Source organism: Sebastes fasciatus, chromosome 14 (genome assembly GCF_043250625.1).
Source record: "Sebastes fasciatus isolate fSebFas1 chromosome 14, fSebFas1.pri, whole genome shotgun sequence".
Classification (NCBI taxonomy): domain Eukaryota; kingdom Metazoa; phylum Chordata; class Actinopteri; order Perciformes; family Sebastidae; genus Sebastes; species Sebastes fasciatus.
In genome coordinates this window covers 21,513,493-21,541,412 of record NC_133808.1, presented here as the reverse complement: position 1 = coordinate 21,541,412, position 27,920 = coordinate 21,513,493, and the positions used below count along the sequence as shown (strand labels likewise).

Genomic DNA, 27,920 nt, shown 5'->3' with positions numbered 1-27,920 from the left:
GTGATACACGACGATCAAAAAAAGTGAATATAGTGCAGAAGAGACTGTTAAAAATGAGCATAGTGCAGGGTAACAGCTGTGATAAACGACTATTAAAAAAAGTGAATATAGTGCAGAAGAGACTGTTAAAAATTAGTATAGTGCAGAAGAGACTGTTAAAAGTGAATATAGTGCAGAAGAGACTGTTAAAAATGAATATAGTGCAGAAGAGACTGTTAAAAATGAGTATAGTGCAGGGTAACAGCTGTGATAGACGACTATTAAAAAAAGTGAATATAGTGCAGAAGAGACTGTTAAAAATGAATATAGTGCAGAAGAGATTGTTAAAAAGTGAATATAGTGCAGAAGAGACTGTTAAAAGTGAATATAGTGCAGAAGAGACTGTTAAAAGTGAATATAGTGCAGGGTAACTCCAGTAGCTTAGTCTATGAAAGTGCACTGTGGACTTAATATAGATCAGTTTATCTAAAGTCATGATACTATACTATTCTATACTATTCTATAATAAAGCGTTTTTTTCCATATTCTTATTTCCCTGTTGTTTTTCCTACACACATGCTCCACATGGTGTCACTGCTCTGAAACAACAACAACACCACCACCCTGCTGCTCGAGACTCGTTGGTTCTCTGTGAGGTCACAGGTCACTGCACGCGGAAGCTGAGTGTAGCTGAGGCTTTTATGTTTTCTCATGATGATATTTTCCTCTGCGGTGTTTGTCTCTCCATAAATCAGTAACGTTACAACAAGTGTTTCTTCTTTTTGCTGCCTGGAGGCTGACTCATGTTAGGTAAGTGGTGATGAAATCTAGTGTGATGTTAGATTATAACATTATATAACAGGACGTGTAAAAGGTTGAGTTAGAAAACACCTCAAGCTAACTAGCCTGCGATAAATAACACTAATGTTTTATTATTATTAACCTATATAATGTACACGTAGCCAACAGATAATCTTTTGTCCAACCTGGTTTATGAATTGTTAACATTATAGTTCAGCTGGTGATTTGTTTTCTTTAATTAACCCTCGTAAATCACAACGCTAGCTGAAGCTAGGCTAGCGAGCTAACGTGTTTTACGTTAGCATAAAGGTTAATCAAAGTTTGGTCCAGATTATCTCTTTATGGTTTAGTCTTAGTGGGTTATCATAAACAAACAAGATAATTAAGCTTTTCCTTCGCTTGAAATGAGAGCTAACACTCCTAGATAGCGTGATGTAGCATCGTTAACACTAGTCACGTTTAGCTAGTGAGCTAGTTGTTTGTAGCTTGATGGTTTGATGAGACAAAGAGCTGAAGATAACAAACCTGTGGATGTCTCTATAACGCTGACGTTAAATACAATTAACATGTGAACTCTCTGATTTGATAGTTCCCAATTCCATAAAAGGTTTTTTAATTTATTTTGTGTGTGTTTTTTGATCAACAACATTGAATTGTCAGAATATTGAATGGAGTTTAATGTGGAGATCTCCCCAATCCAAATCCAAGCTTGCATTTGTAAACCACTATTTAGGTTGTTTTTGGAGGCAAAGAGGAAAGATTAAAGGTTAATGCTCACCTGCAATCTGTAATGTTAAAAAGCTCGGACCAAGCCAGACGTCTTGGTGTAGTCATGGACTCTGATCTGAGTTTTAACAATCATATTAAGACAATTACAAAGACAGCCTTCTATCAACTAAAGAATATAGCAATAATAAAGGACTGATGTCTCAGCAGGATTTGGAAAAACTAGTCCATGCATTTATCTTCAGTGGATTTGACTACTGTAAAGGCGTCTTTACTGGTCTTCCTAAAATATCAATCAGACAGCTGCAGCTGATTCAGAAAGCTGATTGAGAGTTCCTCACTAAGACAAAGAAAGTGGATCACATCAGTCCAGTTCTGAGGTCTCTACACTGGCTCCCTGTATCTCAGATAATTGATTTCAAAATACTCCTGCTGGTTTACAAAGCACTAAATGGTTTAGGGCCAAAATACATTTCTGATCTTCTGCTATGTTATGAACCATCCAGACCTCTCAGGTCATCTGGATCAGGTCTGCTTAGTGTCCCCAGAGTCAGAACTAAACATGCAGAAACAGCGTTCAGTTTTTATGCACCAAATATCTGGAAAAAGCTCCCAGAAACCTGCAGGACCAACTCCAACTCTGAGTTCTTTTAAATCAAAGCTTAAAACTTTCCTGTTTGCTGCTGCGTTTTATTAAACCAGATAATGATCTTATACTGCACTAGAGCTTTTACTCTTGTATGTTATATTCTATTTTAGCTTCAATCCTAGCTTTTATTTTTAGCCTGTTTTTTATTTTCTAATCTTTAATGTTTTTATAACTGTTTTATTTATGTCTTAATGTTCTTTTGCACTTTGTCGCAATGTTCTTGAATGTTTATGTAAAGCACTTTGAATTGCCCTGTTGCTGAAATGTGCTATACAAATAAAGCTGCCTTGCCTTGCCTTACTTATTACAGCTAAGCTTACACCCTTCACTGTCTCTCCAACCTTCCTGCAGGTTCTCCAAATGTCTGCCACAATGACCACCATCGTCCATGACACTACAGAGGCGGTGTGTCTCTCCTCTGACTACAACCTGTACCTCAAGCCCATTGCCAAAGTGACCGTCAGTGTGGCTCTGCCCCAGCTCAAGCTGCCGGGCAAGAGCATCTCCAACTGGGAGGTAATGGAGAGGGTGAAGGCCATGGTTGCTCCGGAGCAGTTTTCAGCCCTGCGGATCTCCAAGAGCACCATGGACTTCATCCGCTTTGAGGGCGAGGTAGAAAACAAGACGGTGGTCAAGAGCCTGCTGAGCCGTCTGGATGTGAAGTGCATCAAACTTAGTGGATTTACTGATGTACTGAAGGTAAGGCTGACATTATTGGACCACAAATCCCATGGTGAAACTTTGCTGGTTATATATTGCAGTATATGTATCCAGTACTCTTGGGTTATTTTTGAGGTTGTAGTTTGTGTAGCAGTTGAGTTTCATTGTGTTATACTGACAGATGTTTCTAATATTTTGCCCATCTCATTTATATCAATGAAAGGAGGGACTAAATATTACAAACTCCTCTCAATATAATATTTAATGTTGTACTGGACTGCATTAGTTTTATCTAAGTGTATCTAATAAACTGGCAACTGAACCTATATCAACCCTTCTCTCCCTATCTTTCCTCAGGTCCGTGCGGTAGAGAACAAAGTGGACTTCCCTACACGTCACGACTGGGACTCCTTCTTCCGCGACGCCAAGGACATGAATGAGACTCTGCCGGGAGAGAGGCCTGACACCATCCACCTGGAGGGACTTCCTTGCCGCTGGTTCAGCCAGAAGGACAGCCCGTACCCAGACCGACCCTCTGAAGAGGTCCTCATTGTGGTCTTCCAGACATTTGGCAAGGTAGGACACGTTTCTGTTTCTATATTTAACAGGGAATTAACCTAATCACACAATTCACATTATGTTATTTGCTAGTTTGAAATAAGGTAATCTTCCCACTAGGCTGTAAGACACAACTATTGTAATGTGGCTTTCGCTGCAAACCTAACGTAGTCGTACCATGCAGGACTTTACTGATGACCTATTCTTAATTTTGGGGCCTAATAATTAAGCATAGACATGGCTAGTATCACAGTACAATCTTACAATTAGTATGTTTTTTTTGGATGTATTGACTTTTGTAATTGTTTCACTCAAACAATATAATTCAAAAAGATAGTTGTGATTGTATGCATTACATGTAAGTGATAGAATTTCAACATTTCAACAACATTTAATTATTGCAAGAGAAATAACCTATAGAAGTCATGTATATCATCATCATATTTTCACATCACCAATATTAAGAAATTGAGCCCAAAATAACATTGTATTTGATTTTGTCAAAATGTCATCCTTTTGATCGTAGGTGCGAAATGTTGACATCCCCATGCTAGACCCATACAGGGAGGAGATGCTGGACAAGAACTTCAACACATTCAGTTTCGGCGGTCATCTGAACTTTGAGGCGTATGTCCAGTACCAGGAGTACGGCGGCTTCACCAAGGCTATGGACACTCTGCGCAGCATGAAGCTGATGCTGAAAGGAGAAGATGGAAAGGCAGTGGCCTGCAACATCAAGGTACTGCAGGCTCTTATGGTTGTAACATACTGTACTAGCTGGTCTACATAATTAAGCTTGATTAAATTGTTTGAATTCCTAAATATGTTCATTCCTAGATAGAGGAATTGATTAAAGCAAGTGCGAGCAGGCAGAGTGTAGAGAAAACTTGAGTTTAGCTCATGACTAAGGTGTATAAAAAGACTTCTTTAATAGATAGATAATACAGTGAACATTGCAAGGTAACAATGTATTTCTACTTTTTATATCACAATTGTGAAGTTTTGCTATTTTTGGTCTGATGGGTTTACCGCTAAGGGCATGTCAGAGATCTGCATCCCTCTGTTTCGCATGTGAGGCCACAAGTGAATTGCCGTTGTTGTAGTGATATTGCAGATTGGCAGATTTCAGCAATTAGATTGTGTTGGTCAGAGACACATAGCAGCTTTAAGACCTTTTAGTGGAATGAGAATTAAAGCTGCGTCAGCATTATTTCCAAGGTAATGAGGGTAGAGGAGAGCCAGGTCTCTTAATCCACAGAATAAAGCTTCTCTGTGAAATCTAAGTTAGGGTAAAAGAAGCAAAGGAGGCTCTGTGTAAAAGAAATGAAGAACAAAAGAAGGTTCTGTCCATTACATAAATAAACAAAGCGAAGGCAGATTATAATCTAACCAGCTCTGGTCTGAACATGAAAGGCTTTATCTCGCTGGAATATGACATGAAGTATTTTGAAAATGAAAAACAATGACCCTCATAACCCCGCCTGATGATCCGTATTGTACGAAGTCATAATTTATCATTATATTATCAAGCTATATACTCTGGATTTCAATATCATGTTGTTGTAATTACCACCACAGCACAAAATATACTACAGATTTATTAAAACTGCAATAAAACATCATAGATGCAGAAACACTACAAACGTTTTTGAAAAAGAGATTCCTACTAGAAAACGAAGATGCTGTTGTACTTGGTACCATGTATTCCATGAAATCCCCTTTTTGTAAGCCTTGTATCTGTGTGTATGTGTTTTCCTCAGGTGACCTTTGACACTAGCAAGCACCTGAGTGAGTTGGCTCTGAAGAGGAGGAGCCTGGAGAGGCTGAAGCTACAGGAGCTGGAGAGGCAGAGGGAGGAGCAGAAACGACGGGAGAAGGAAGAGGAGGAGCGGCGTAAGGAGGAGGAGAGGTATGATGGAAGACAAAAGGAAAACAGAAAGCTAGTTTATGATGAACAAGGTCTCCAGAGGATTCATGTAACTCTGAATCAAGGCAGCGACCCCCAATACATGGTGTTGTACTACTGTTTTAAATGTAAAAAAAACATTCAGGAATACATTTTCAGTATAATATCGAGTGGGTGACGACGAAAGTAATAAGTTATGTTTGCTTAATTTAATTTTGCCCTCACTGAACCAAGTAAAGTTACAGTTCCCAGTAATAACAGATGTTCACAGAGGACAATTTATCTTATTTTCAGGAAACAGAAGGAGCAGGAGGAGGAGGAGAAAGAGAGAAGGAAGGAAGAGAGGATACGAAAGCGAGAGCAGAAGCTGCGGGAGAGAGAGGAGAGGAGGAACCTGAAGAGGGTGAGGCGACAGCAGGAAGAGGAGCAGAAGAAGCTGCAGATGAAGATCGCAATGGAGGAGAGGAGGCTGCTGCTGGCTCAGCGCAACCTGGAGTCCATACGGCTCATTGCTGAGCTGCTGGCCAGGGCCAAGGTACTTGATACTGATACTTGAGCTTGTGTGCTTTGTAGTAAATTACTTGGGTGACACTGCAGTGTCTCGTGCTGACTGTCTAACCTGAATTTAGATTGTTTGTTTTTTTCTTCAATAACATTGTTTCTCTTATCTGTACCTACGTTGTTTCCTCCTCCTCTCCAGGCCCTGAAGCAACAGCAGCAAGAGAAAGAGCGGGCAGAACGGGAGGAGCGGGAAATGCAGGAGCAGGCTCGACAGAAGGAGGAACTAGCTCGTCTTCAGCAGCTGGAGGCCTGCCGACGCAAGCAGGAGCAGGAGCTCCGGAGGGTGGAGGTGGAGAAGGACCGAGCAATGGAGCTCCAGCGCCGTGAGAGGGAGCTGAGGGAGAAACTGCTTTGCAACCTGTTAAAGAAGGGCAGCAGTAAAACCACAAGACCTTCAGGCACGCAGGACCAGGCCGGCCCTGTACCGAGCGAAGAGGCCTCTGATCCTGGCGGCAGTGATGTGATGTTGGGGGTCCTGGGCCGGGTCTACGGAGTGAAGGCAGCTGAGAGCAAAGAGAAGCAGGTGGCCAAGTCCAGTGTGCATTCACAAGTTTTGGGCAAAAACAGAACAGCCGAGGAGAGGAGGGGAGGGGAGGGCAGAAAGAAAGACAGAGAGGGAAAGAGGGAAGAGGTGGCGAGGAGCAGGCAGACTAGGGAACAAGTCAGGGACCAAAACCGCTCCCACAGAGAGAGGAGCTCCCACAGCCGGGGGAGGAGGAGGCGCTCCCACAGCAACGGCAGAAGGAGAAGGAGCTCCAGCCACCGTAGGAGGAGCTCCAGTCGTCAGAGGAGGAGCCTCAGTCACCGCGGCAGCAGGAGGCGCAGCCACAGCAGCAGGAGCACAAGCTCCAGCCGGGACAGGAGCCGGAGCAGCAGCGGGAGGAGTTACAGCAGAGGGAGGAGCAGCAGGCGTAGTCACCGTAGACACAGCAGAGGCAGCTCTAGGACCAGCAACAAAAGTAGAGACCGGAGGAGTCACAGCCATTACAGATACAAGAGACACAGCAACAGTAGAGGCAGGAGTCACTCCAGACGACGCTGATCTCGTCAATATTATCAGTTTATTCTCTGATATACTCCCCATATCTGGGCTCACACCTAAAGTTCAACGAGTTTAAGAAGAATAGACCTTTTTGGTCTTTTAATTAAGTAACGTGACACCAAGTGCACCAAATGGCTTTCTCCAGAATAGGGCAGCTTGATTAAAAAAACAAGTAATCTTAGATATAAAAGTAAAATCAACTCCACAGAATCAACTGAAACAACATATGTAAGTGTACCCTGTAAATGTGTAAGGCATGTAAATTGTTGCAGTTGATTCTAGGGAGTTGCTGTTACCCTTTTTTAGTTTCTTTTTCACATTTCACGCTGTTGGATTGAAGCTGCTACCTGTGAATTTGTCAAAATGTTCAATATGTTTACATTTAAGAATTTCATGGGATAAAACACAAAATGTAATATTAATACACTAAAACTCTGACAGGAAGAAACATATCAGGTTATTTAAATTTGATTCAAAGTCATCGCTCTATTATATAATCATCGATATTAGTTACATATAGGACATTGAGAACATTGACTGGCTGGTAGATGTTTGAATATCAGAGGCTTACTGTATTTATAGATTGACACGACAGTCTAACTCTTCTCTGAACCCAAAAGCCTGTTGATGACCTCCATTTTCTGCAAGCAAGTTGTCTTTGTGCTTGAATAACAGTGAGTTATAGAAAGTGGCAAGTACAAAATTGTGTTTGTCATTTTGATGTGGCACCAGCCTGTGAAGCCTGACTAAAGAAAATAAAACACAGCATTGTGTACTGAAGTATAATCACACACTTTCAGATCTCATGGCTGCCATAGTCATGGAAGACTTTTTTAAGTGGACTACTGGCTGCTGTTCCGTTACAAATGTGAAATCTCCACAGACCATAAGAAACATACCTCTATGTTTTGGCTGACCTGCAAACTGATTTCGTCGTCCTGTGTTAGCTGCCTGAACTATTTCGTGGACTACTGCTTCAGTGTTAGCTGTGTTGCTGATAAGCAGCTCAGAAAAAAACACTCGACTGAATTTTAAAACAGACTTGTCGTCGAGCTCGACCAAGCGGCACCATTTTTGATGATCACAAAGTTTCCGCTGACTTGATATCTTTTCGGGTTTTCTTGAATTTCTGAATGTTTGGAAGAAGTTTGTTGGAAAAAGAAAAGTGATTTGTTGTGTGAAGACTTGATATAGTAAGACATATTGGACCTGCCTCAGCAAGCAGTGTAATCCCTCTTTTCCTCTCTCGACAAAGCTTTGGTCAAAGTTTAATCATTGTTTTTTGGAAACCAGCTTCAAGTCAAACCAGCACAGTACCAAGTAAAAATGGGATGTTAAGATGCTTTCATGTTCACAATTTAGTGCTGGTGCATTTCTTAGCCTTACTAGTAACTGTACAGACTGTTCTCTTTGCTGTATTTCAGCTTTGGGGAAGTCGATCAAGTCAAATAGTTTTGTTGAGACTGCTACGTCGACATTGTTACTTATCATGGCAAAGCCCATTTTGTTCTTTGTGCTGTATGCTCATGATCTACTAGAGCATGTCTTGCATACACATTGTTGAAATAAAAATTCAAACTGAAAACTTTGATGTTCTGCCAACTTCACTTTCTACTTTCACCGTCTCATGCTCCACTGTGATCAACACAATTTAAATTCTGTGTCAAAAGCTCTGATTGTCAGTCAGTTCTTGTAAACGTTATCTCTCCAAATTTCCTCAAGACCTTGTGCGAAGTATCAAGGTGATAATTTACTCAACTCCAGCTGTTGTATCTGTGTGTTGTCCATACGCCGCTGGCTTAATGAACTGTGTGGATGAATAATTAATAGTCTGATTAGTGTCTGTGTAATCTCATCAAGGCATGTGACATGACCGTCTGTGTCATTAGGTCTGATGCTACCATTAGTCTCTCAGCGTTGGTGCAATCAGGCCATATGGAGAAGAGAAGGGGAGCACATCTTTCATACGATTTCCCCTCAGAGGTTTGGTACACCAGAAGCGTCAATCACATTTTGGGGTCATGAAAACAGTTCTGGTATGAGAATGCACTGAGAAAAAGTCTCCATCCGAGTGTGTCTAAGTGTGGGTGATAATGAACAAGGCATGCAGTGTGTTTGCCGGAGAGTTGTTTCTTTGTCCAAAGCAGACTGAGCCCCTGCTATAATCTGGGTTATCTGGCTGTAATCAGCTTAGCCCACTGCCACTCTCACTGCTGGTGCTGCTGGGTGAGTACTACGTTCTGTAGCTTTAGTCTGGTTCTGTCGTCACTGCCATACATACCTGTTGAAGTGCCTTAGAAGCAGAGCAAACTAGCAGGGAAGTTCACTTTGCATGTAGAAGAGCTTGGAGGAGCGCAACTTTTAGAGTCTTTTCTGGGAGTCCTGTCCAAACTGTGGCCATGGCTGAGCGTCAAGAGATGGTTTCATCTGAGGGGACACCTGCTGCAGACACGTACCCCAGAAAGATACTGGAGTATATGGAAGGATTCCTCATCTCCAAGGTAACCAGGGATGCAGCCCACCTTTACTCAGGTTAAAGTTATTGACACAATAGAGTTTCCCCTCCTCAGCTTGAGGGTTGAGAGCACTCCAACATATTAAAGATACAAGGATATAGTTTCCTAAAAGTTAAAACGATTAGTTGAATAATCAATTAAGAAAATTAATTGTCAGGGTTTTTGATGCTTTTTTTTCCACACAAACATACCAGGTTACAGTTTTTCAATTGTGGGATTTGCTGCTTAATAGCTTTGTGTTTTAGACTTAGTTTTACAAAAAAAAAGAAAGTGTTTTGAAGATGCCACCTTGGGGTCTCAAATATTGTAATGGGCATTCAATTCATTGAGAAAATAATTTAGATTAACCATAGAAAAATACACAAAGTGCTAATATAATGCGATTTTTGGTTTTATTTGTGGCCTTGTCACCAATTGAAGGTCAGTTCACTACACTTTTTATTTACTATTATCTAAACTATAATAGATACTGGATGATAAAGCTTTAATTGAATGATCCCAATCAACAAATTGCTGCAGGAGCAAATAGTAAAAGGAAACCGACAAGATAGTATAGTATAGTAAATGAATACATCAGAAGGTGTAAAGGGGAAATGATAAAAGTTAATTAATATAAGATATGCATGGTATGCAGAAAATGACTGATGTCCACAAATATATCAATGACATACTTCAGCTACACTGTAAAGGACCAGATAGCGTGACAGTTTGAACTGCTCTTTACAATATTTCGTCTTTTTAATCCTTTACTGTGCATGATAGTGACCTACTCAGCAGTGAGTAATGAAGCACCACAAGAAATGATCTACATGGATAATTTCTGTTGAAATAACTTTGAAGCATCATTATAGTGCTGTCCTTATTAGTGTAAATATATATATAGTGCTATATGTGACTATAAATCAGTGAACTCGAGGAGATTAATTGGTACTGCAGATATAGAGAACTGCATTCTACTCTACTCTGGTACATGAATGAACTCTTTTCTATTCGGTCTCCTCTCTCTCTGACCCAGACAGTTTTCTCTGCCTGTGAGCTGGGTGTGTTTGATGTGCTGCTGGCTGCAGAGCGCCCCCTGTCTGCAGAGGAGATCAGTCAGGCGGTGGGAGCCAGTCTGGATGGCACACAGAGACTACTGGCTGCCTGCACCGGCCTGCAGCTCCTTAACACACACCAGGACAATGGACGAGGTCAGCACACACACACACATTTGTTTAAAACAGTGAAAGAACATGAATGTGTGAAACTTAGATAGAACTAAAACAAATTTACAAAAATGACCAATGAAACTCATAAGAGAAATTACAAACTAATATTTTTTCACTCTTTTTGTCGTACCAAAATGTAATTTTTACTGTCAACTGCTGCACCACGTACGTCGTGCACACCTCCCACTCAGTGTCTGTCTGCCTCACAGACATAAAAGGTCAAACTTAGTCTCACACCTGCAGTGATTCATTCACAGTCACCTCTTCCTCTGTCTCTCTCCCACCACCTGTTTCAGTGTTTTACAGTAACACAGAGCAGGCCAGCGTCTACCTGACCCGCTCCAGTCCTGTATCCCTCTACCAGTCCATCCAGTACAGCTCCAGAACCATCTACCTCTGCTGGCACTACCTGACCGACGCTGTCAGGTCGGTACACTGAGCAGCTGAAACTATAAAAAAATTCTATTACCAAAATGAATCGTATAGGCTGCAAAATGTCAGAAAATTGTGAAAATTCACAATTTCCCTAAGAACAAGGTTATGCGCAACCAAATGTGTTTGGTGTTTATGTCAATTACAATGATATAAAACACTGAAATACAGCAAACCTTACATATTCCTTACAGAGGCTGAATCCCGCTGTTTCTTAAATCATTTTTTTTCTTGATGGATGACTTAAACAATTAATCAATGTTTTAAATATCTTTCTGTCAGTTGATTAATTGACTAATCAATCAGTTTCAGCACTATGTCAGACTTCAAGATGTCTGATAAACGAGTGTCTATCACTTAAACCTCAGTTCCCAATAGATATGTACCAGTTAACAGCTGGAGTATTATAAAAAAGGAAGGCTTCCTTCAAATTGTATACATTTATATAACCTTTTATTAAACTCTAACTATAATGTGATTTGATACAATTTGTTAGTCCCTCGTGGGGTAAATTATCTTTGTTCCCTGTTGTTTGGTTGCAGAGCTGTACAGTTTGTGTTGTGATATACAGATATTATCCCCTTAATATTGTATAAGAACATCTGTTAATGACCAAAGTATAATTTGAAAATGTAACTTGGGGACATAAAATGATACAGGGGGAGTTAAACCAAAAGAGCAAACAACATTAAACACATAAATGGGTGCCATACCTGCTTTAAAAAAATACTGAAGACAATGCTTTTGTCAATTATGCACAAAGGATGTTATTCAATTAAATGAGCCAGCTAGGAAGAGTAAAACGACACACAGGTGGGCAGTGTGGAGCTGTGAGAACGGCAGGTTTGATTTGTTGCCGCAGGATGTGGATTACTGTCCTCCTTTTTTGTTTGAACAGTGTCTCAAGATGGATTTTAGTCTCATTGTTATGTCTGAGGGAAGACAGCCAGCAGCTCTCGAGCAGCGTTTGATGGATTTACTGTGGCTGAAGTCCAAATCTGTGAGAAGCACTGAAAATAGATAGAAGTAAAGATTATATCTGAAGGGTAAAGGCTTGATCTATATGATTAATTATTTCGTAATATGTGAATTTACTTAAAATAGAATATGATTGTGAATTCATGAGATGAAGCTGAAGCAGATTTTAAGCAGTGTAATGATCAATTTCTAGATCCCACATTTTGTACACTCACGTAGTGTCAAATAAGTCACACTCACAATATGTATAGCACTATATAATGTGGTTGTCATATATGAATATTTCTGTGTTCTAGAGAGGGAAGAAACCAGTATGAAAAGGCTTTTGGGGTCAACTCCAACGACCTGTTTCAGGCTCTCTACAGGTAAGAAGCAGTCTTTTTCGAACACACACACACACACACACAAACACACACACACACACACACACACACACACACACACACACACACACACACACACACACACACACACACACACACACACACACACACACACACACACACACACACACACACACAAAAACAGATGAATCACACATTCTTGCTCATTTATATTCCACCCCTGTCTCTCCATCTTAAGCCTGTCTGTCACTCTCTTCTCTCTTCCCTCTTAAAAAACGACTCGTGGGATTTATTAGGCGGCAGGGGATGTGTGAGACAGAGAGAGGGGGGGTGTGGGCAGTGATGTGAGGATGCTCGGAGCAGAGAGAGAGAGAGAGAATATATCTGCCTGCCATTGTCCTTGAGGTCTCGTGTGTTTATGGCATCTAGTGCCCACAGTTTTAACGCTTCACTGATCTGCTGGTCAGCAGTTTTCAGGGGTCACACGCTCAAAGTTTCACACATTGTTCGCTAAGAGGTTTCGACCGGTCTGCCTGAGGCACCATAATGGACAACACTGGCAGTGTCCCAAAGCAACAGAGACCGTCAAAACTGAAACACAGAGGAATAACTCACTAAAACATCCTCCCTTCTCGTCCTCATCATGGCATGATTTGCACAACCATTTATACTTTGATGGGAGGGGATCTGATGCGCACAAATGGAAGATGAAACAGATGTTAAAATGCACATTTCCGTTATTATTTTACATCTGAACCATAAAATGAAATGTACCAGCACCAATGTGCAGATGTACGAATGAACACCACTGCAGCAGAAAGTAAAAACTGTGAAATTTGACATTTCTTTGCGTATGAATGCATTTAGTCTTCTTTGGATTTTTTATGTTTTGTGTGTTGCTGGTTGTGGGGGCTTCTGCATAAGTTAAATTATCTCTGCATTTGCCATTTTTGATTCATATTTGTTCTCGCAACCTTTTGAAAAGCAGCTGATGATCTCACAAAAACCGCCTCATGTCATCAACACACATAATGTAATGCACCCTTGTGCAGATGAATTTGCAATTCAGCTTTTAATTGATTGAAAATGAAAATATCCTACAAGAAAAATGTCAACACCTGCGAACAATTGATTTAATGGGGAGTAGCAGTTGTTTGTCCCCGCTGATTTCCCCTGTGAGTACTGGGGGTAAATTAGCAAGGGGAAACAACCACCGAAGTCATTCACTGCGGTCTCAGAGCGCTGTAGCAGCAGCAGGATGATTCCAAGCCGGCTGGATGACTCAGACTCCTGTTTACTCATCGCCATTTAACCAGCCGTGTGCAGCACCTGAATAATTTACAGCCAAGTCCCGTCTACAGCTTCAATTCTCATACTGGAGAAAGCTGAGAAGATTTGGAGTGAAGACTGGCAAGAGAGAATGGATTTAGAGAGCTTTTGAGATTCAAACATATACAAGACACATAGAAAGAAGTTTTATTAGATGACTACTTATTTTGTCTAGATGTGTCTGATGGTTTCAACCTTCACAGATGACTGTAATCTTTATGTAATTCATGTAATTTAAAACGTTTCTGTATTTCAAACATGTAGGCTGAGGGGTTTGATACTGAAATGGTTGTAATGCTTCACTTGATGGGGTCATCACCTGAATTCCTAGTGTCAATTAAAATAACTGTACAGAAGGAAACATGTCATGTGAAAAATGTAGTCTATTGACTGATAGATGGAACAGTTAATAACATGGTAATAAATGTAATATTTTTACATTATAATGTACGACAATAAGTATATTTACAATAACTAGGCCTTTGTTTACTCATTGTTTTGAATACAACGAGTAAAGACACTTCTATTCTATCAATGATTAGGTTTACATGTTGTTGTTGTTTTACTTTATTGCAATGTTTCTTTCATCATCTTCCAGACAATTGCACATTTTATACTTGTTTATGCAAGATAAATTAATAAATAACTAAGATACACAAAACTAAACAAAACAAAACACACAAAACAAAACAAGCAAAAGTGTAAGAAAGGAGGGATTTGGATTGGGATGGGGGAGGAGTACCTGCTTATTACAAATCTTGGGCTGGATTGAAATAATATTATTCCTTGGAGTTTATCTTTGGATAAATCTTATTACATTTTGTCATATGATCTCTGATTGGTTTACATGTTTGAACATATTCTGGTTACAAACCTGGATAATCTTTTATTCTGGTCATGAAACCTGGGTTATCCTAACGCTGAAAAAATGCACGAAGTTTACTAATCACAATATATTATTTTGGGAATTAGTATACTACTTTGTATTGACAAAAATGTATACAAGATATGCGCTGACCAAAGTAAAGCAACTTTGGAAAACTAACTCCTATTTAAAAAGTATGTAAGCCACAATACTTAGAATTTGAAAATGTCCTGCATGCTTTGGCACCCTCCTGTGGTGGTATCAACAGTAACAGTAACAGTGGATGAGAGAGAGTGGAAACAAATGGACAGAGAGGACGCATGAACTGCACCAGTTTTCAATAAGATTTTTCTACAAATAAAGAGAAACAACATTTATTTTTTGTTCTCCAAGATGTTCCTGGATGTGTCTTCAAAAATTCTCTATTTTGGTAGAGGTGAAAGCATAGTCAAAGTGCACAATACTTGTCAGTCTTTTCTTCTATTATTGTTGGTAATGGAGAGGCTAAAGCATCAAGACAGCTGTAAAACACACAGCAGTGATCACGCAGCCATGAGCCATAACTCAGCGGGTACAGATATGACAGAGACCTGCGGGGATGTTGAGGAGAACACAACATGTCTGTGCAGAGAGCAGACAGATCTCAGACCACGATGATGTTATAACGATGTATTTTAAGGACAGAGACGAACCAGGCTGAGCATCTTTTCCTCAATATGACTGGAGACAGGATGAGATCGCCGTGTGCATGTAAATGCACTCAATCAGGGACAAAACGGGCTGCAGATGTTATTCGTTGGGGGGCATTCGATAACTTGCGTCCCAAAATGTCCTCAAATTAAAGCTGACAGTCTGCTGTTTGGCCTCACAGTCATTTTCATCTTTTCACATCGGATGTAATCAGAGTCTGAAGCTGCAACAATGAGTCACTTTCAAAGTTCCTCTGGAGGTCACTGTGTCATCTGAAGTTGGTTCGTGTATCAGATGGCTATCACTTTGCTGCAGTGAAGTTTGGGTGAATACAATTCTAGTGTTACAGATCAGAGGATGCTCAGTGTGTGTGTGTGTGTGTGTGTGTGTGTGTGAGTGTAGCCCCATGGCAGGGCTGGGTGCTGGTTGATGAGGTGGAGATTCCTCAGAGCAGCAGCAGTCACCACAGGCTCTTCTGTTCTGCTGCAGCCTGTCTCTCTCTCACACACACTGTGTCGCCACGGGGAGAAACTTTGTAGATGAGGAGAGGCACTGTGTGTGTGTGTGTGTGTGTGTGTGTGTGTGTGTGTGTGTGTGTGTGTGTGTTTGTCTGTTTATTGTGGACATAGAGCAAGGAAAACCTTAGTGACAGCTTACAGAAATGCTAAAGAAAGTTTTGCCTCAATAGAGCGCTGCAGGGATGACATATTTTTGTAGGCCAACCTGGAAGTTAGCACAACACTGGTTCCCTCGACAAAAAGCCAATGGGATTTTTCAATTGGGTTTTGGATTATTGCAGAAAATAAACTCTGTGGCAAACAGATGTTTGCTTTAGTACACGGCTTGGTTGAATACTCGATTCTGATTGGTCAATCATGGCATTCTATGGTCTGTTGTTTCGCTATAGCGGTCAGCGGTCTCCTGGATGAAAGCCTTGTGTTTGTTGGACCCATCCTCCTACCCTCCCGCCCGGCCTGTGTGTCTCTTTTGCTTTAAACTACGTCACCACACTCCTGGCGCACTTTCTCTGAGCATTTACTGTTAAATTGTAGTTAATGGAACGCCCGGTGCGTTTCATACCAGCGCTAAAGGGAGCCGTGTGCTAAAGTACCAAACGCCAACGGCCGCGACCAAGCCTCTGTATTTAACGCCCTGGGAATGAGAATGGGCTGGAACACGAGTCCACTTGTTAGCAACAGCCTTTTTTAAGACACGTAAAAGCTTAAAAAGTCACGAGTGGGGTATTTTTTTATGTATTATATGTGGTAAAACAAGAGGTTAAAATCTCTGAAGCTTGTGTTAACCACAGACCTTATTTCAGGCATCTAACTAAAATCCCATTGACTTCCAGACGAGGGAACCGGAAGTGTTAAAATACTAACTCATTTAAGGTTTTAGGACTCATTTCTGCAGCAATCTATACACAGAGACTTAAATGAAAGAGAGGCTGTACTGATAGGACTTACTGTTTTGTCTCTGTGTGTAGGTCTGATGAAGAGATGGTGAAGTTCATGCAGTTAATGAACTCCATTTGGAACATCTGTGGTAAAGACGTGGTCACGGCCTTTGACCTTTCGCCTTTCAAGATCATCTGCGACCTTGGAGGTAAGTGTGTGTGTGTGTGTGTTTATCGAGGCACCCTATCTAATTTCCATAAGGTTGCGGGTTCATAGTCATTAACATTTAAAATAGTTGCCCTCATGCGTTAACTATAGAGACAGCTGGCTAAGCCACACACATATTAATACAGTAGTGTGTGTGTGTGCACAAAAATGCACAACACGTGCAGTCAACTGTGACCTTTATTATTATACCCCCCTCCAGCCTCTCGGAGTTAATGACTCTTTGTAAATCAGTCAACCCTTCCAACACACACACACACACACACACACACACACACACACACACACACACACACACACACACACACACACACACACACACGCACACGCACACGCACACGCACACACCCACCCACGCACACACACACACACACACACACACACACACACACACACACACACACACACACACACACACACACACACACAACTAACTCAAAGTCACCTACACCTGGAGTTTCCCTCATACTGTCAGAGATTCATTGTTTCCCTGTTGCCAAGTTCTAACATTACTGTGTATATCTGTAAGAAGAAAAAGTTTTTTTTCTTTTAGAGCTGAACAAACACAACAACACAACAACAAATACAGTGTAGAAACACAAACTTAACAAGGCCAGAGTTGTGATTTTTTGTTGTTTTGTTTTATCAGATAGTAATTTGATTGAATATCGTAATGGCACAGGTCCAGGAATCACTGTTAGTCATAGTTCATATGTAAATTTCATACTCATGTACTTGTTTCATAGCTGAGACAGAAAGTTGTCAATAAAAATACTTGAGCTGAAAACATAAAAAGGTGTTCACAGAGAGAGAGTTGGAGGCAGCAGAGCAGTTTAACCTGCTGAGAACAAGCGAAGTATCCAACAATGTCTGTCACAGTGGGCAACTTCTGTCTGGTCTGGGAGTTGTGTGTGTTTTTGTCGTAGAACTTGACAACCAAGAGAATAAAGAAATGTAATCGTTTTCCTGTTGTTGCGGCATTTCAGTTAGATAGTGTATTTAACAATCTAAGAACAATGTTTTATCATAAAACTGTATTAATGTGGACATGGCCCTAGTACGCATTACTAATTGGTTTAATGTGATTTTGCATATAGCCTGATCCTGAAAGATAAGACATATGCAAATGCAAATCAGTAAGGGAAAACATGTAACTCCAATTTGCTGCAGACTAATGTTGCTTCCATCCATTGTTCCACAGAAAGACTGAACTGTACAGCTCTGAATGTAAAATGTATGAATGTGAAGAAAGATGTTGAAGCATAGTCAGTCTACTTTGAAAGATGAAAAGGTAGCTGATCGCCTCTGTGTGTTCTTCTTTGTCAAATACGATTTATTTATAAAGTGCCTTTGAACAGAGGATGTCTCACAACATGGTTTACACAGGGAGCAAAGGGCAGAAGGATAAAAAAGAAAGGAACAAAATCAGACTGAACAAACACGACATGAACTCAACAATGTGAGTTCAAAGAAATGAATCTTCTGTTGTCAGAGGAGTTTTCATCTCTTGCTGGAAGCGTCATGATGAGAATAATAGGGGAGAAAGCTTTTGTCTGGGAGACGTTCTTTTTCATTTTGAACAGAGAGCTGAACATTGTCTCCACTCATGCACTCCTCTATCTGTGAAAAATAGTAGATGATGGATAATAACGTAGCAGTAATGGGACAGGAATAATGTTGAATAATGTCGAAAAACACAGAATCCACACTGTGTTAAATCAGGTTGGAGGTTGACATACAAGCATCGTACAGACACTCTAACGCAGACTGAATGTATTTTAGTTTAACATTGAAATGAGTTAAAGTTCCTCAAAAAAACATGTTGCGTAGAAGCAGTTATTTTACATGCAGAAGTGAGTCATCATTTTTCCAGTTTTAGTGAAATAGTTTGAAAAAGTTTTAATAAAAACTGCAACATTTGGGCTCAGTCAGGCAAAGAAATGGCAAGCAGCTCACTGTTCCAACACTATTTGACACCCGTGGGTGGCCACCTCCTGTGTGTGACACCTCAGCTGACCACACAGGGGAGCTGTGAAGCCACTGAAAGCACAAACGCATACACACACAGTAGACACACATCCAGGGCAGCCCTCCTGTCTTCTCCTTCCTCTCCTCTGTGACCGTCTCAGCATGCGGTTTGTGTGTTCATGTTTATGTATTAAGGTGCACCACCACCACCTAAAGGAGTGTGCATGTGGACAGCAGGAGTGTGAAGGGAGAGACTACAGTGTCCCATTAAGACTTTGTCTCTCACACAGCAGCTGTTGTGTCTGAACACACCTGCTGCTCAGGTGCTCTGCCTGTCTGTCTGTCTGTCTGTGTGTCCTACTTTCTGCCAACTTTCATCTTTATCATTGATATGATGAAGGTGGTTTGTACTACACTGGCCGTCTGTGGGAAGCCCTTCACCTATAGCTTTATTTAAATGTGACATTTAACACGCACTTCCCTGGTATGTTTTGTCTAAAAAAGAATAATCAACTTAAAGGTTACTGCCGCTCTAAGGAAATTATATTCATGGTTCCGAAGCCTTTTTTCAAGTAAACAGCAATCTGCCTCATGCTGCTACACGTAACAAACACAGCCAGAAAAAAAGTATTTACATAATTTACGTTCGAAAAATGATATGAATCATGATACCACAATGGAAGCATATTCCAAATGAATGCATTCAAGCAGTGCGACTGTGGCTCAGGGCATAGAGCGGGTTGTCCTTTAACAACAAGGTTGACAGTTCGATCCCCATCTCCTCCTCAGACAGGAGGATCGAACTGTCGAAGTGTCCTTGAGCGAGACACTAAACCTCAAGTTGCTCCACATGTCAAATGTCATGTACTATGTGTATGTGACATAAAAATAAATAAAAAAAATTTAAATGTATAATATGCAGGAATTTCCTAAAAACAATGTATAGATACAAAAACAATTCCTCTCAATCATCACTTATGACCCACTAGAAGTGTGTGGTGCTGTCTGTATCTGCAGAGACCCTGCAGCCTTCTGCCTGTGTTATCTCTTTTCTTTTTAGTTTGCTAACTAAAACTAACTAACAGAGTTAGTTGTGTGCTTATTTGTGCTTTAGAACATAACCGCTATGAAATAATCAGAAAGCGATGTATTTCTCGGATTCACTACTTTGTCCTCTCTTCATTCACTCTGTAGCTCGTTTGACCATCGCTGCTTTGTCTCTCCCTCCCTCACTCATTGTGCCGAGGAGGAGTGGCCGACTTTGAATGCCGTGTGTTTACAATCACCAACCTGACAAATGTACCATATTATACCTTTAAACATAGTAAAAGTAAACAAGAATTGGGTAAATGTACTCAAGTATTAAAGTACTAATAGTATATAATAGAGATAGATAGAAAGTAGCCTAAAGATAGAATAGTCTGTTACAGTCTCTCCAACAAACACAAGACTTTCATCCAGTATGTGAAACCAACAATATGTTGTCTTTGTGTTCACAACATTAAGTTTCACTATCACTTTACAAAGGTCGTATCTTTTTAATGGTTTGGGTTAAATCATGATGTTTTCTCCTAAACCTAAAGTGGTTTTGTTGCTAAGCAAGGGCTTTTGTTTGAATTCACAACGTATTTACTGCGACCGTCATAGTTTGACTCACTGGGCTTCCCCTAACAAAGTGTCAGTATTGTGACGAGTTGGCATGACAATGTGTTGCTTTAAGCAGGGAATGAACCTGAGGCACAGGTAGAAACACAGTTTAAACGAGGTTCAGGAAGTGTAAACTAGGGTTTAGTTTGGCCGAGGCGTTAGTCGCTACCACATTGACGAACTGAACAATCTGGAGAAGACTGGCGTGTAGAGCCGGGTAGATATACTGGAGGAGCTTGATGGCTCTCAGGTATGCAGGTTGGTTGGCAGCAGGAGTGGAACAGAGTGCCACGACCAGACAGAGAGAGAACAAACAGCGGATCAACAGACCATTTTGTTATATTATTAGGCAGTTTCATTTATAGTAATCATCATTATTTGTTTTGCAGGTAAAAGCTGATCATTTATCAAGTGATAATAATTGGAAATATTCAGTTTTACTCCTGTAAATGCCCACATCTTTCAAACTCCATACTTCAGTTTAACCCAGGATTTCTGTAAAAAATGTGAAGTCTGAAGCTTAAGCCGAGATAACCCTGATTGCATCTTGACAAAGCTCCTCCAGAGCCACGGTGGCACGTTATACAACTGTTTTTACAGGATGAGGAATAAGGAATACTCCCACATTATAAGTTAACTGATCTTAATATATAAAGTCAGTGGAGGTGAATAAGTTTGATGCAGACGTTGTCACCAGTATCCAGCTGATGACACATAACTAATAAGCCTACATATTCATATATGTCTACTACATATAGCCAATATCCTAAGATTTATCTATCCAAAACATACTTATATGTAGTGGTGCAATAAACTAAATTTTTTAGTTTTTTTAATCAAACAGTCACACATATGCACAAATGCATGAATATCGAAGGACATACAGATAAAGTAAACAGACAGAAAACATACAAATGCAGAAAGAAAAACACAACAATAACATACAACAAATATAACAGGCTGTAACAGTCATGAACGCCTATCAAAGGATTCCATTAACAAACTGAGACAGCCAGGTTAGCTCGGGGTCTTTTACAGCGTGTTGTGTTTGGTTTTGCTCCTCCTCGCTGCTCTTTGATTTTTCTCCTCTGCTAACCCCTGTTTGATGTGAGAGTATCTGTGTGTGTGTGTGTGTGTGTGGGTGGGTGTTTGTGTGTGTGTGTGAAAAAAAGTCTTGTACAAATACTGACTGATACAGTAGCAGCAGGTCGTGCTAGGAGGAAGGCACCATCGGGCTTGACAGTTTGCCTTGTACACACACACACACACACACACACACCTACACACAGATCTGGTTTGGTTTTGTAGGTTTCTCAAAGTGAGATCCTTTGATCGTGTATTCCACCTCACTGCCTTCCCACCACTCCATCCCATTCATACATTCTTCATCCACCTCTTTCTCTATCTGCCTCATACTCTTCCTCACCCTCTGTTTTAAATTCACTTTGCTTGTGAAGCTAGTTTGTGTTTTGCATGTGAAGCACGGACGCTGATAATAATGCTGCCAACGCATCAAGGTGAAATATTCATAATTTCACAGTAAATCCTTATTCCGCCCGTGTTTATGTGCTCTTTTTCTACTCAGATCATCAGGTCTTACTTCTGCCCTACAATGAGATACAGTTCTCTCTATAAGGAGGAAAGCAAGCAGAACAACACTAAGAGTCCATGGTCATGATAGCAGATATGTGAGGCTGAGATAAATGCTAGTGTCAGCATGCCCCCATGCGCAGGTATAATGTTTACCACGGTCACCATCTCTCAGCCTTATCCACACGTACACAGATATTTTTGTAAACGTAGCTTTTTCTATGCGTTTTAGCCTTTCGTCCACACCTAACGACGTTTTAGGTCACTGAATTCTTTTTAATACTCCAGCCAGGATGAAGACTTTCAGAAACTCCATTTTCAGTGCTGACATGTAGACAGGTAAAACTGAGATTTCGGCTTGTATAGCATCAGAGTGTGTGCCATTATCTCCTTCATGTGGCGTCACCAATGAGGCAACATGTCGTGCGACGTCGGCATAAATACATCCATGAGCGAACAGCGGACGTGGCCAAATAACCTTGCTACCAGGACTTTATACATGTTAACATGCACAGTTACTCTTCCAGTATATTGAGGAACAGAGGCGCCAGAAGGTGCTACGGAGGTCACTGCTACCTTATCCAACACTCCCAAGACACAGACCGTCGCCAATGTCGCCGGTATTTGATTGAGTGTGTGTGTGTGTCCCAACCTGCCCACTGGCCTTGACAGCGCTTCAATTGTATTTTTGCATTTTAATCTGGACAGAGATTTTTTTTAAAACAGTGCTTGTGTGAGCAGGATTGTTTTTGAGAACAAACACAAACTAATGCTAACAACAACAACAACAACAACACTAAACATAAAGTACAGCTGAGGCTGATGACACGTTTTGCAGATATTTGGTCATAAACATATTAATGAATTATTGGACAAAATAAAAATTTGACCTGATGATGACGCTAGATGAAAAGTTGGAAGATTCCCAAAGTAGTACAATTCATCCTCAGGGGACCATAAATGTCTGTACCAAATTTAGCTACAATCAAACCGACGAGTTGTTAAGACATTTCAATAAAAAAACAAAAATGTGAATCTCATGGTGGCGCTGCAGGAAGTCAGCGGATCACAAAGTCAGTAGGATTCATTCCCTGGGGACCATGAATATGTTCCAAATTCCATCGCAATCCCTCCAATAGATGTTGAGATATCTCAGTCTGGACCAAAGTGGTGGAGCAGACCAACTGCAATCATGCAGCGAGCATGGATAACTAGAATTATCGCCTAGCGGTTGTATGCCTCCGCCAACAAGTCAAGTTGCAGTTTACGTCCATGTCTGTCCAAAATGTCATCTCTTCATAATTTTATCCTGATTTTCCTTTATCCTAATTAGTAATGAATTATGGCCCAAAATGTGCTTCGAGGTCGACCTCAGCGACCTTGACTTTTGTCGTCCAAATTCTGATCAGTTCAACCTTGAGTCCAGGTCGATATTTGTGCCAGATGTAATGAAATTCCCTCCTGAGATATAACGTTCAGGAGAATGGTACGGATAGATGGACAACCCGAAAACATTATGCCCCAGGCCACGGCTGTCACCGGCGTAAATTGTGTGTCTGTGTTTGCTTTTCCTTAGATTAGATTCCTCAGTAGGATTCCTAGACAGCAAGCTCTGCTCTGTTTCTGTATAAAGCATCTGCGTCTCAGTCACTCTATATTCAGTTCAATCCAGTCTGCTTTATTGGCATGAATGTTAGATGAACCATATTCCCAAAGCCGCCACATACATCTGAATACAACTCATGCAGATTAATAATGGGTAGATACCCGAAAGCATCTGTTCCATTCGTGTGACTCCGTGTGCTGTGTGTGTTTGTGTGCACGGTGTGTGTGAGTGATGCTCTACCTTGTTAATGAAGGTTACGTGCATTCATTCAACTTCAGTTAGCTCTGTCTCTTTCTCTCTCCAGGCTGCAGTGGAGCATTAGCCAAGCAGTGCACGTCAGCCTACCCAGAATGCACTGTGACGATCTTTGACCTCCCCAAGGTGGTGCATACGTCGAGGGAACACTTTGTCACCGGGGCCGACCAGAGGATAAGCTTCCACGAAGGTAACGCCGTTGCAAATTGACTGATCCCTTGACATTTATAATGCAGTGTTGAGACGGTGAGTTTAGTCTTTAAAAAAAAAAAGAAATCGAACCTGCTCCGAAAACTTTAATGACGGACGAAAGTTTCTGAATCGCGTCTAAACGTGATTGACACAACATGAGGTTGTATTTATTTTTAAAGTGTGACAATTTTGGACGAAAAATACAGACTTGGTGTGCAAAGAATGTAAGTCTGGTGTTGACATTATTCTTATTGACAACAAATGACCTGAAAAGAACAAAAAAAAAATAAAAATAAATAAATTGATTCCACTAACGAGTCTCGACTGTGTAGCAAAAGCTTGATATAACTTATTCCTGTACTGCAGCGTAGTTTATTTTGAGTCAATCCCACAAAATCCTGGTGCCGTAAATACTCAGTGCACCACACCTGTTCCTGAAAAGAGTCCCCACCAATGCACTATTTACTCCTGTGTTTCCAACACAATATTCAACGACAGATGAAGAAACTCTGCAATAAAAGTGCTCTTGGATTTATATCTTGAGATTTTCCACATGATAAAACATGTTGTGTGTGCCCGCTTTCAGAAGAATAAGTGCAGATCTAAAGTGCGATCTTTGAATCCTGGATGAATTCCACCAGTGAATACTTTGAGATATGGTTTTGGCGTGGTTCAGTCTGTCTGCCACTGTCAGTCTTGTTTGATTCTAAAAACATAGAGAGAAATTAGAAAACATCTTTTGAAGACATTTTCTTTCATTAATGATGTAATGTCAGAGAAGTTGAGTGTATGTAGATTTACCTGCAATTGTGTGTGTGCACAGTATTCAGTTACTATATAATCAAGTATAACTCTGATCTGAAAAAAATAAAGCAGATAAAGACAGTGTTGATGCTGTCTCCATCCTCCTGCTGAACTGATGCTATTGGACTGAAAATATTCTGTCGATTTATACCTCACGCTTTGTTGTGCCGGCTCTCCTACAAAGCAGCTAATGTGGAAATAAAAAGTTCACAGCAGCCTGCGATCTTGAAAACCCAGAGCCAAAATCGATTCCTTACTCTCCTGCTGCTCTCAGAGCCTTGGTGGTGTTGAACACAACAGGAGCTGTAACACGGAAAACATGAAAAATGAAATGTACTGAATTTGTCTCTATTTTTTTTATGAGTGCAGACGTCTGTGTGCTTTATTGCATAGTAATTTGAAATATTGTGGTCACACAATTACAATGGACGGCAAGGACATGTAATTGAATGAGGGACAAGCATACATACTCTAATTTTATTACTGTTTGTACAGGGTAAACTATAGCTGGAAAGGGTATATGCTTTTGACATAATGTGATTACAACAGACATCACCTCGATGTATTAATTATATTTGTAACCACTAATTGAATCAGTTTCTTATTACTGGAAGGCTTGTCAACAGAATTAATAATTACGTGAAATAATTAACAGTGTCTCAGGAATTCAGTGCATTTGAACTATGCATATGGATGTGTGTGTGTGTTGTGTGTGTGTTTAGGAGACTTCTTCAAAGACCCCGTGCCAGAGGCCGACCTCTACTTCCTCGCCAGAATCCTCCACGATTGGACAGACGAACGATGCATTGAGCTACTCAGTAGAGTCTACAAAGCCTGCAAACCAGGTCTGTGTGTGTGTGTGTGTGTGTGTGTGTGTGTGTGCGTGTGTCTTTGAGTGTGAGCGGGATGATACTTTTTTTTCTTTTCCCTCCTTGAAATGAGATGGCAGATTGTATCCCACAATGCAGCTGATCCCAGAAAATCTGTCCTTGTGACTTTGATCAAAGACAGACGCACACATGCACAAAAGCAGCAGGCGTTATCAGGAGGCAGAAAACCCTCTCATGTGTTTCTATGATAATGTGCATCTGTGATGGTGTGTACATAAGAGGAAGAAAGAAAAACAAAGAAAAAAACTAAGTAGGGAAGCCTAGTTACACTGGAGAAAGAAAACAACCTGTCGTAGTTTCTCAGACAGCAAGACATTTTGACAGGACCAGCACGGGTGTTACTAACAACGTTATTAATGTCTCTGTTACAGCAATTATTGCAGTGCAATGCAGCAATTGACAATGATATTAGTTACACCTATGTTTGCACAAGTTAAGATGTCTCATTTTTATCAATTCTGCCAAACAATAAAGCTAGCCAAGCTTTGTCAGGACATTCGTCGAACAGTCAGAGAAGGAGAGAAAGAAACAAAAAAAGAGAAAACAACAAGTAGAAAGGACCAAACAAAGCTGACCTCTTGGTCCGTCCCGCAGGAGGTGCTGTGTTGCTGGTGGAGGCGTTGCTCCACGAGGACGGCTCCGGCCCGGTGACGGTGCAGCTCTACTCCCTGAACATGCTGGTGCAGACGGAGGGCAGAGAGAGGACAGCTGCTCAGTACGCTGCTCTGCTGGCTGCCGCCGGCTTCACCGCCATCCAGCACCGCCTCACTGGGAAGATCTACGACGCCGTGCTGGGACGCAAAGAGACATGAGGCCGACAGATAAGGCTATACTCTACTGTGCCAGGACTGAAAACTCACACCACCTGGAAAAAGAAATTCTGCTATTTTTGGATTTCTTCTTAAATGTCACCCTAAGTTTGTTCAAATAAAAAAAAGTTTCTCACACTGTATTACACCACGTTCTGCTTTTTCACTATAAGACCTATGAAATATTCAAACCGAGGCCCGTTTTTATGGATGCTCAGTTATTCTGGACTGTTGTGCATCATTTTAAATACATTTCCTGTAAATCAGCATATTTTGTGTCTTTGGAACATTTGGGAACTAAAATAAAATTCTTTGCTATGTGCAATGTTTGGCCTCAAAACATCAGTTTGTAATGTCAGTGGTCAAGATGGCTGATGACTGACCGGTTAGTATAATTACTGGCCTGTTGGCAACCTTGAATAAATGTGGTTGTTGAATAGACTGTAACCCGAAAAACAAAAACCTAACGTTCTGTAATGTATTTTTAAGGGGGTATTCTCAAAGAAATGTTTTAATTCTGAAAAGTCAAGGAATCTCTGTCTGTCTGTGTGTCCTTCACTTATCTCAAGAACTGTTCATCCAATCTACTTCACACTTGGCGGGTGTATTACTGGGGACCCAAAGATGTGCAGTGTTGAAGTTGGTGCAATTTGGACACGCGACACATTCAATATTAATAAACTTTGAATAAACAAGCGAACAGGCTCTGTGCAGCAGAGTGCCTCAGAGTTCTGCTGACGAGCAGAGCATGTTTTCTGCGGCGGGATTTTACAGATGAGGCGGCTCATTGCCTGCAGTTCACTTTCGCTGCTGGAGGCTGGACATACTAACATTACAACCAAACTATTCTACACTTCCCTGGAGTCAACAAGCGCCGAGCTTCATGCTGGTTGTTGTAATTTTCCCTATAAAAGCTAGACAGTTAGCTAACGATGTGAAGTCCTCCCATAAAAACAAAGCTGACTCTGAAAATTTCACCACTGTAATGAGAATATAACTTTGGATGGAGAAACTCAGAGCCAAATGGAAATCAATGCTTATTATTTCCACCTGTGCTTGTTAACAAGATTTGCAGCAAAATAAAAATACTTTTTTTCAGATACAGCTCCAAATAATTGGTAAAACTAAGTACTTACGGCCAAATGGTGTTCACGGCAGCAGTGTGAGAAGAGTTGTTGCAGCAGGAGAAGTAGTTAGTCTGCATGACTCATTAGCACTAAGGCAAAGTCACGGCATTACAGCCTGTTCTCATTCCCAGGGCGCCAAAATAACGAGGATTTGTAGTGGTCGTTA

General features: G+C 40.8%; 2 protein-coding genes across 2 annotated transcripts; both read left to right on the top strand.

The window, feature by feature from the left end:
• Nucleotides 1-640: 640 nt before the first annotated feature.
• Nucleotides 641-8,469, top strand: akap17a (A kinase (PRKA) anchor protein 17A). The gene is made up of 7 exons (XM_074659659.1): nucleotides 641-789; nucleotides 2,507-2,854; nucleotides 3,173-3,391; nucleotides 3,900-4,112; nucleotides 5,134-5,282; nucleotides 5,574-5,814; nucleotides 5,980-8,469. Exons 2-7 carry the CDS (start codon nucleotides 2,516-2,518, stop codon nucleotides 6,880-6,882), a joined length of 2,064 nt encoding a protein of 687 aa, XP_074515760.1. The 5' UTR covers nucleotides 641-789; nucleotides 2,507-2,515; the 3' UTR covers nucleotides 6,883-8,469.
• A 317-nt stretch (nucleotides 8,470-8,786) lies between these two features.
• Nucleotides 8,787-27,009, top strand: asmt (acetylserotonin O-methyltransferase). Its single transcript, XM_074658217.1, has 8 exons — nucleotides 8,787-9,383; nucleotides 10,414-10,588; nucleotides 10,903-11,032; nucleotides 12,313-12,381; nucleotides 16,731-16,849; nucleotides 23,982-24,122; nucleotides 25,651-25,773; nucleotides 26,413-27,009. Exons 1-8 carry the CDS (start codon nucleotides 9,282-9,284, stop codon nucleotides 26,628-26,630), a joined length of 1,077 nt encoding a protein of 358 aa, XP_074514318.1. The 5' UTR covers nucleotides 8,787-9,281; the 3' UTR covers nucleotides 26,631-27,009.
• The last annotated feature ends 911 nt before the right edge of the window (nucleotides 27,010-27,920 follow it).

Bases quoted from the DNA above. Each gene is read 5' to 3' on its own strand.
- akap17a (XM_074659659.1), top strand. From the start codon at position 2,516: ATGTCTGCCACAATGACCACCATCGTCCATGACACTACAGAGGCGGTG. The intron at 5,283-5,573 runs GTATGATGGAAG...TCTTATTTTCAG, and splicing joins CGGCGTAAGGAGGAGGAGAG to GAAACAGAAGGAGCAGGAGG. The intron at 5,815-5,979 runs GTACTTGATACT...CCTCCTCTCCAG, and splicing joins AGCTGCTGGCCAGGGCCAAG to GCCCTGAAGCAACAGCAGCA.
- asmt (XM_074658217.1), top strand. From the start codon at position 9,282: ATGGCTGAGCGTCAAGAGATGGTTTCATCTGAGGGGACACCTGCTGCA. The intron at 16,850-23,981 runs GTAAGTGTGTGT...TTCTCTCTCCAG, and splicing joins GATCATCTGCGACCTTGGAG to GCTGCAGTGGAGCATTAGCC. The intron at 24,123-25,650 runs GTAACGCCGTTG...GTGTGTGTTTAG, and splicing joins GAGGATAAGCTTCCACGAAG to GAGACTTCTTCAAAGACCCC.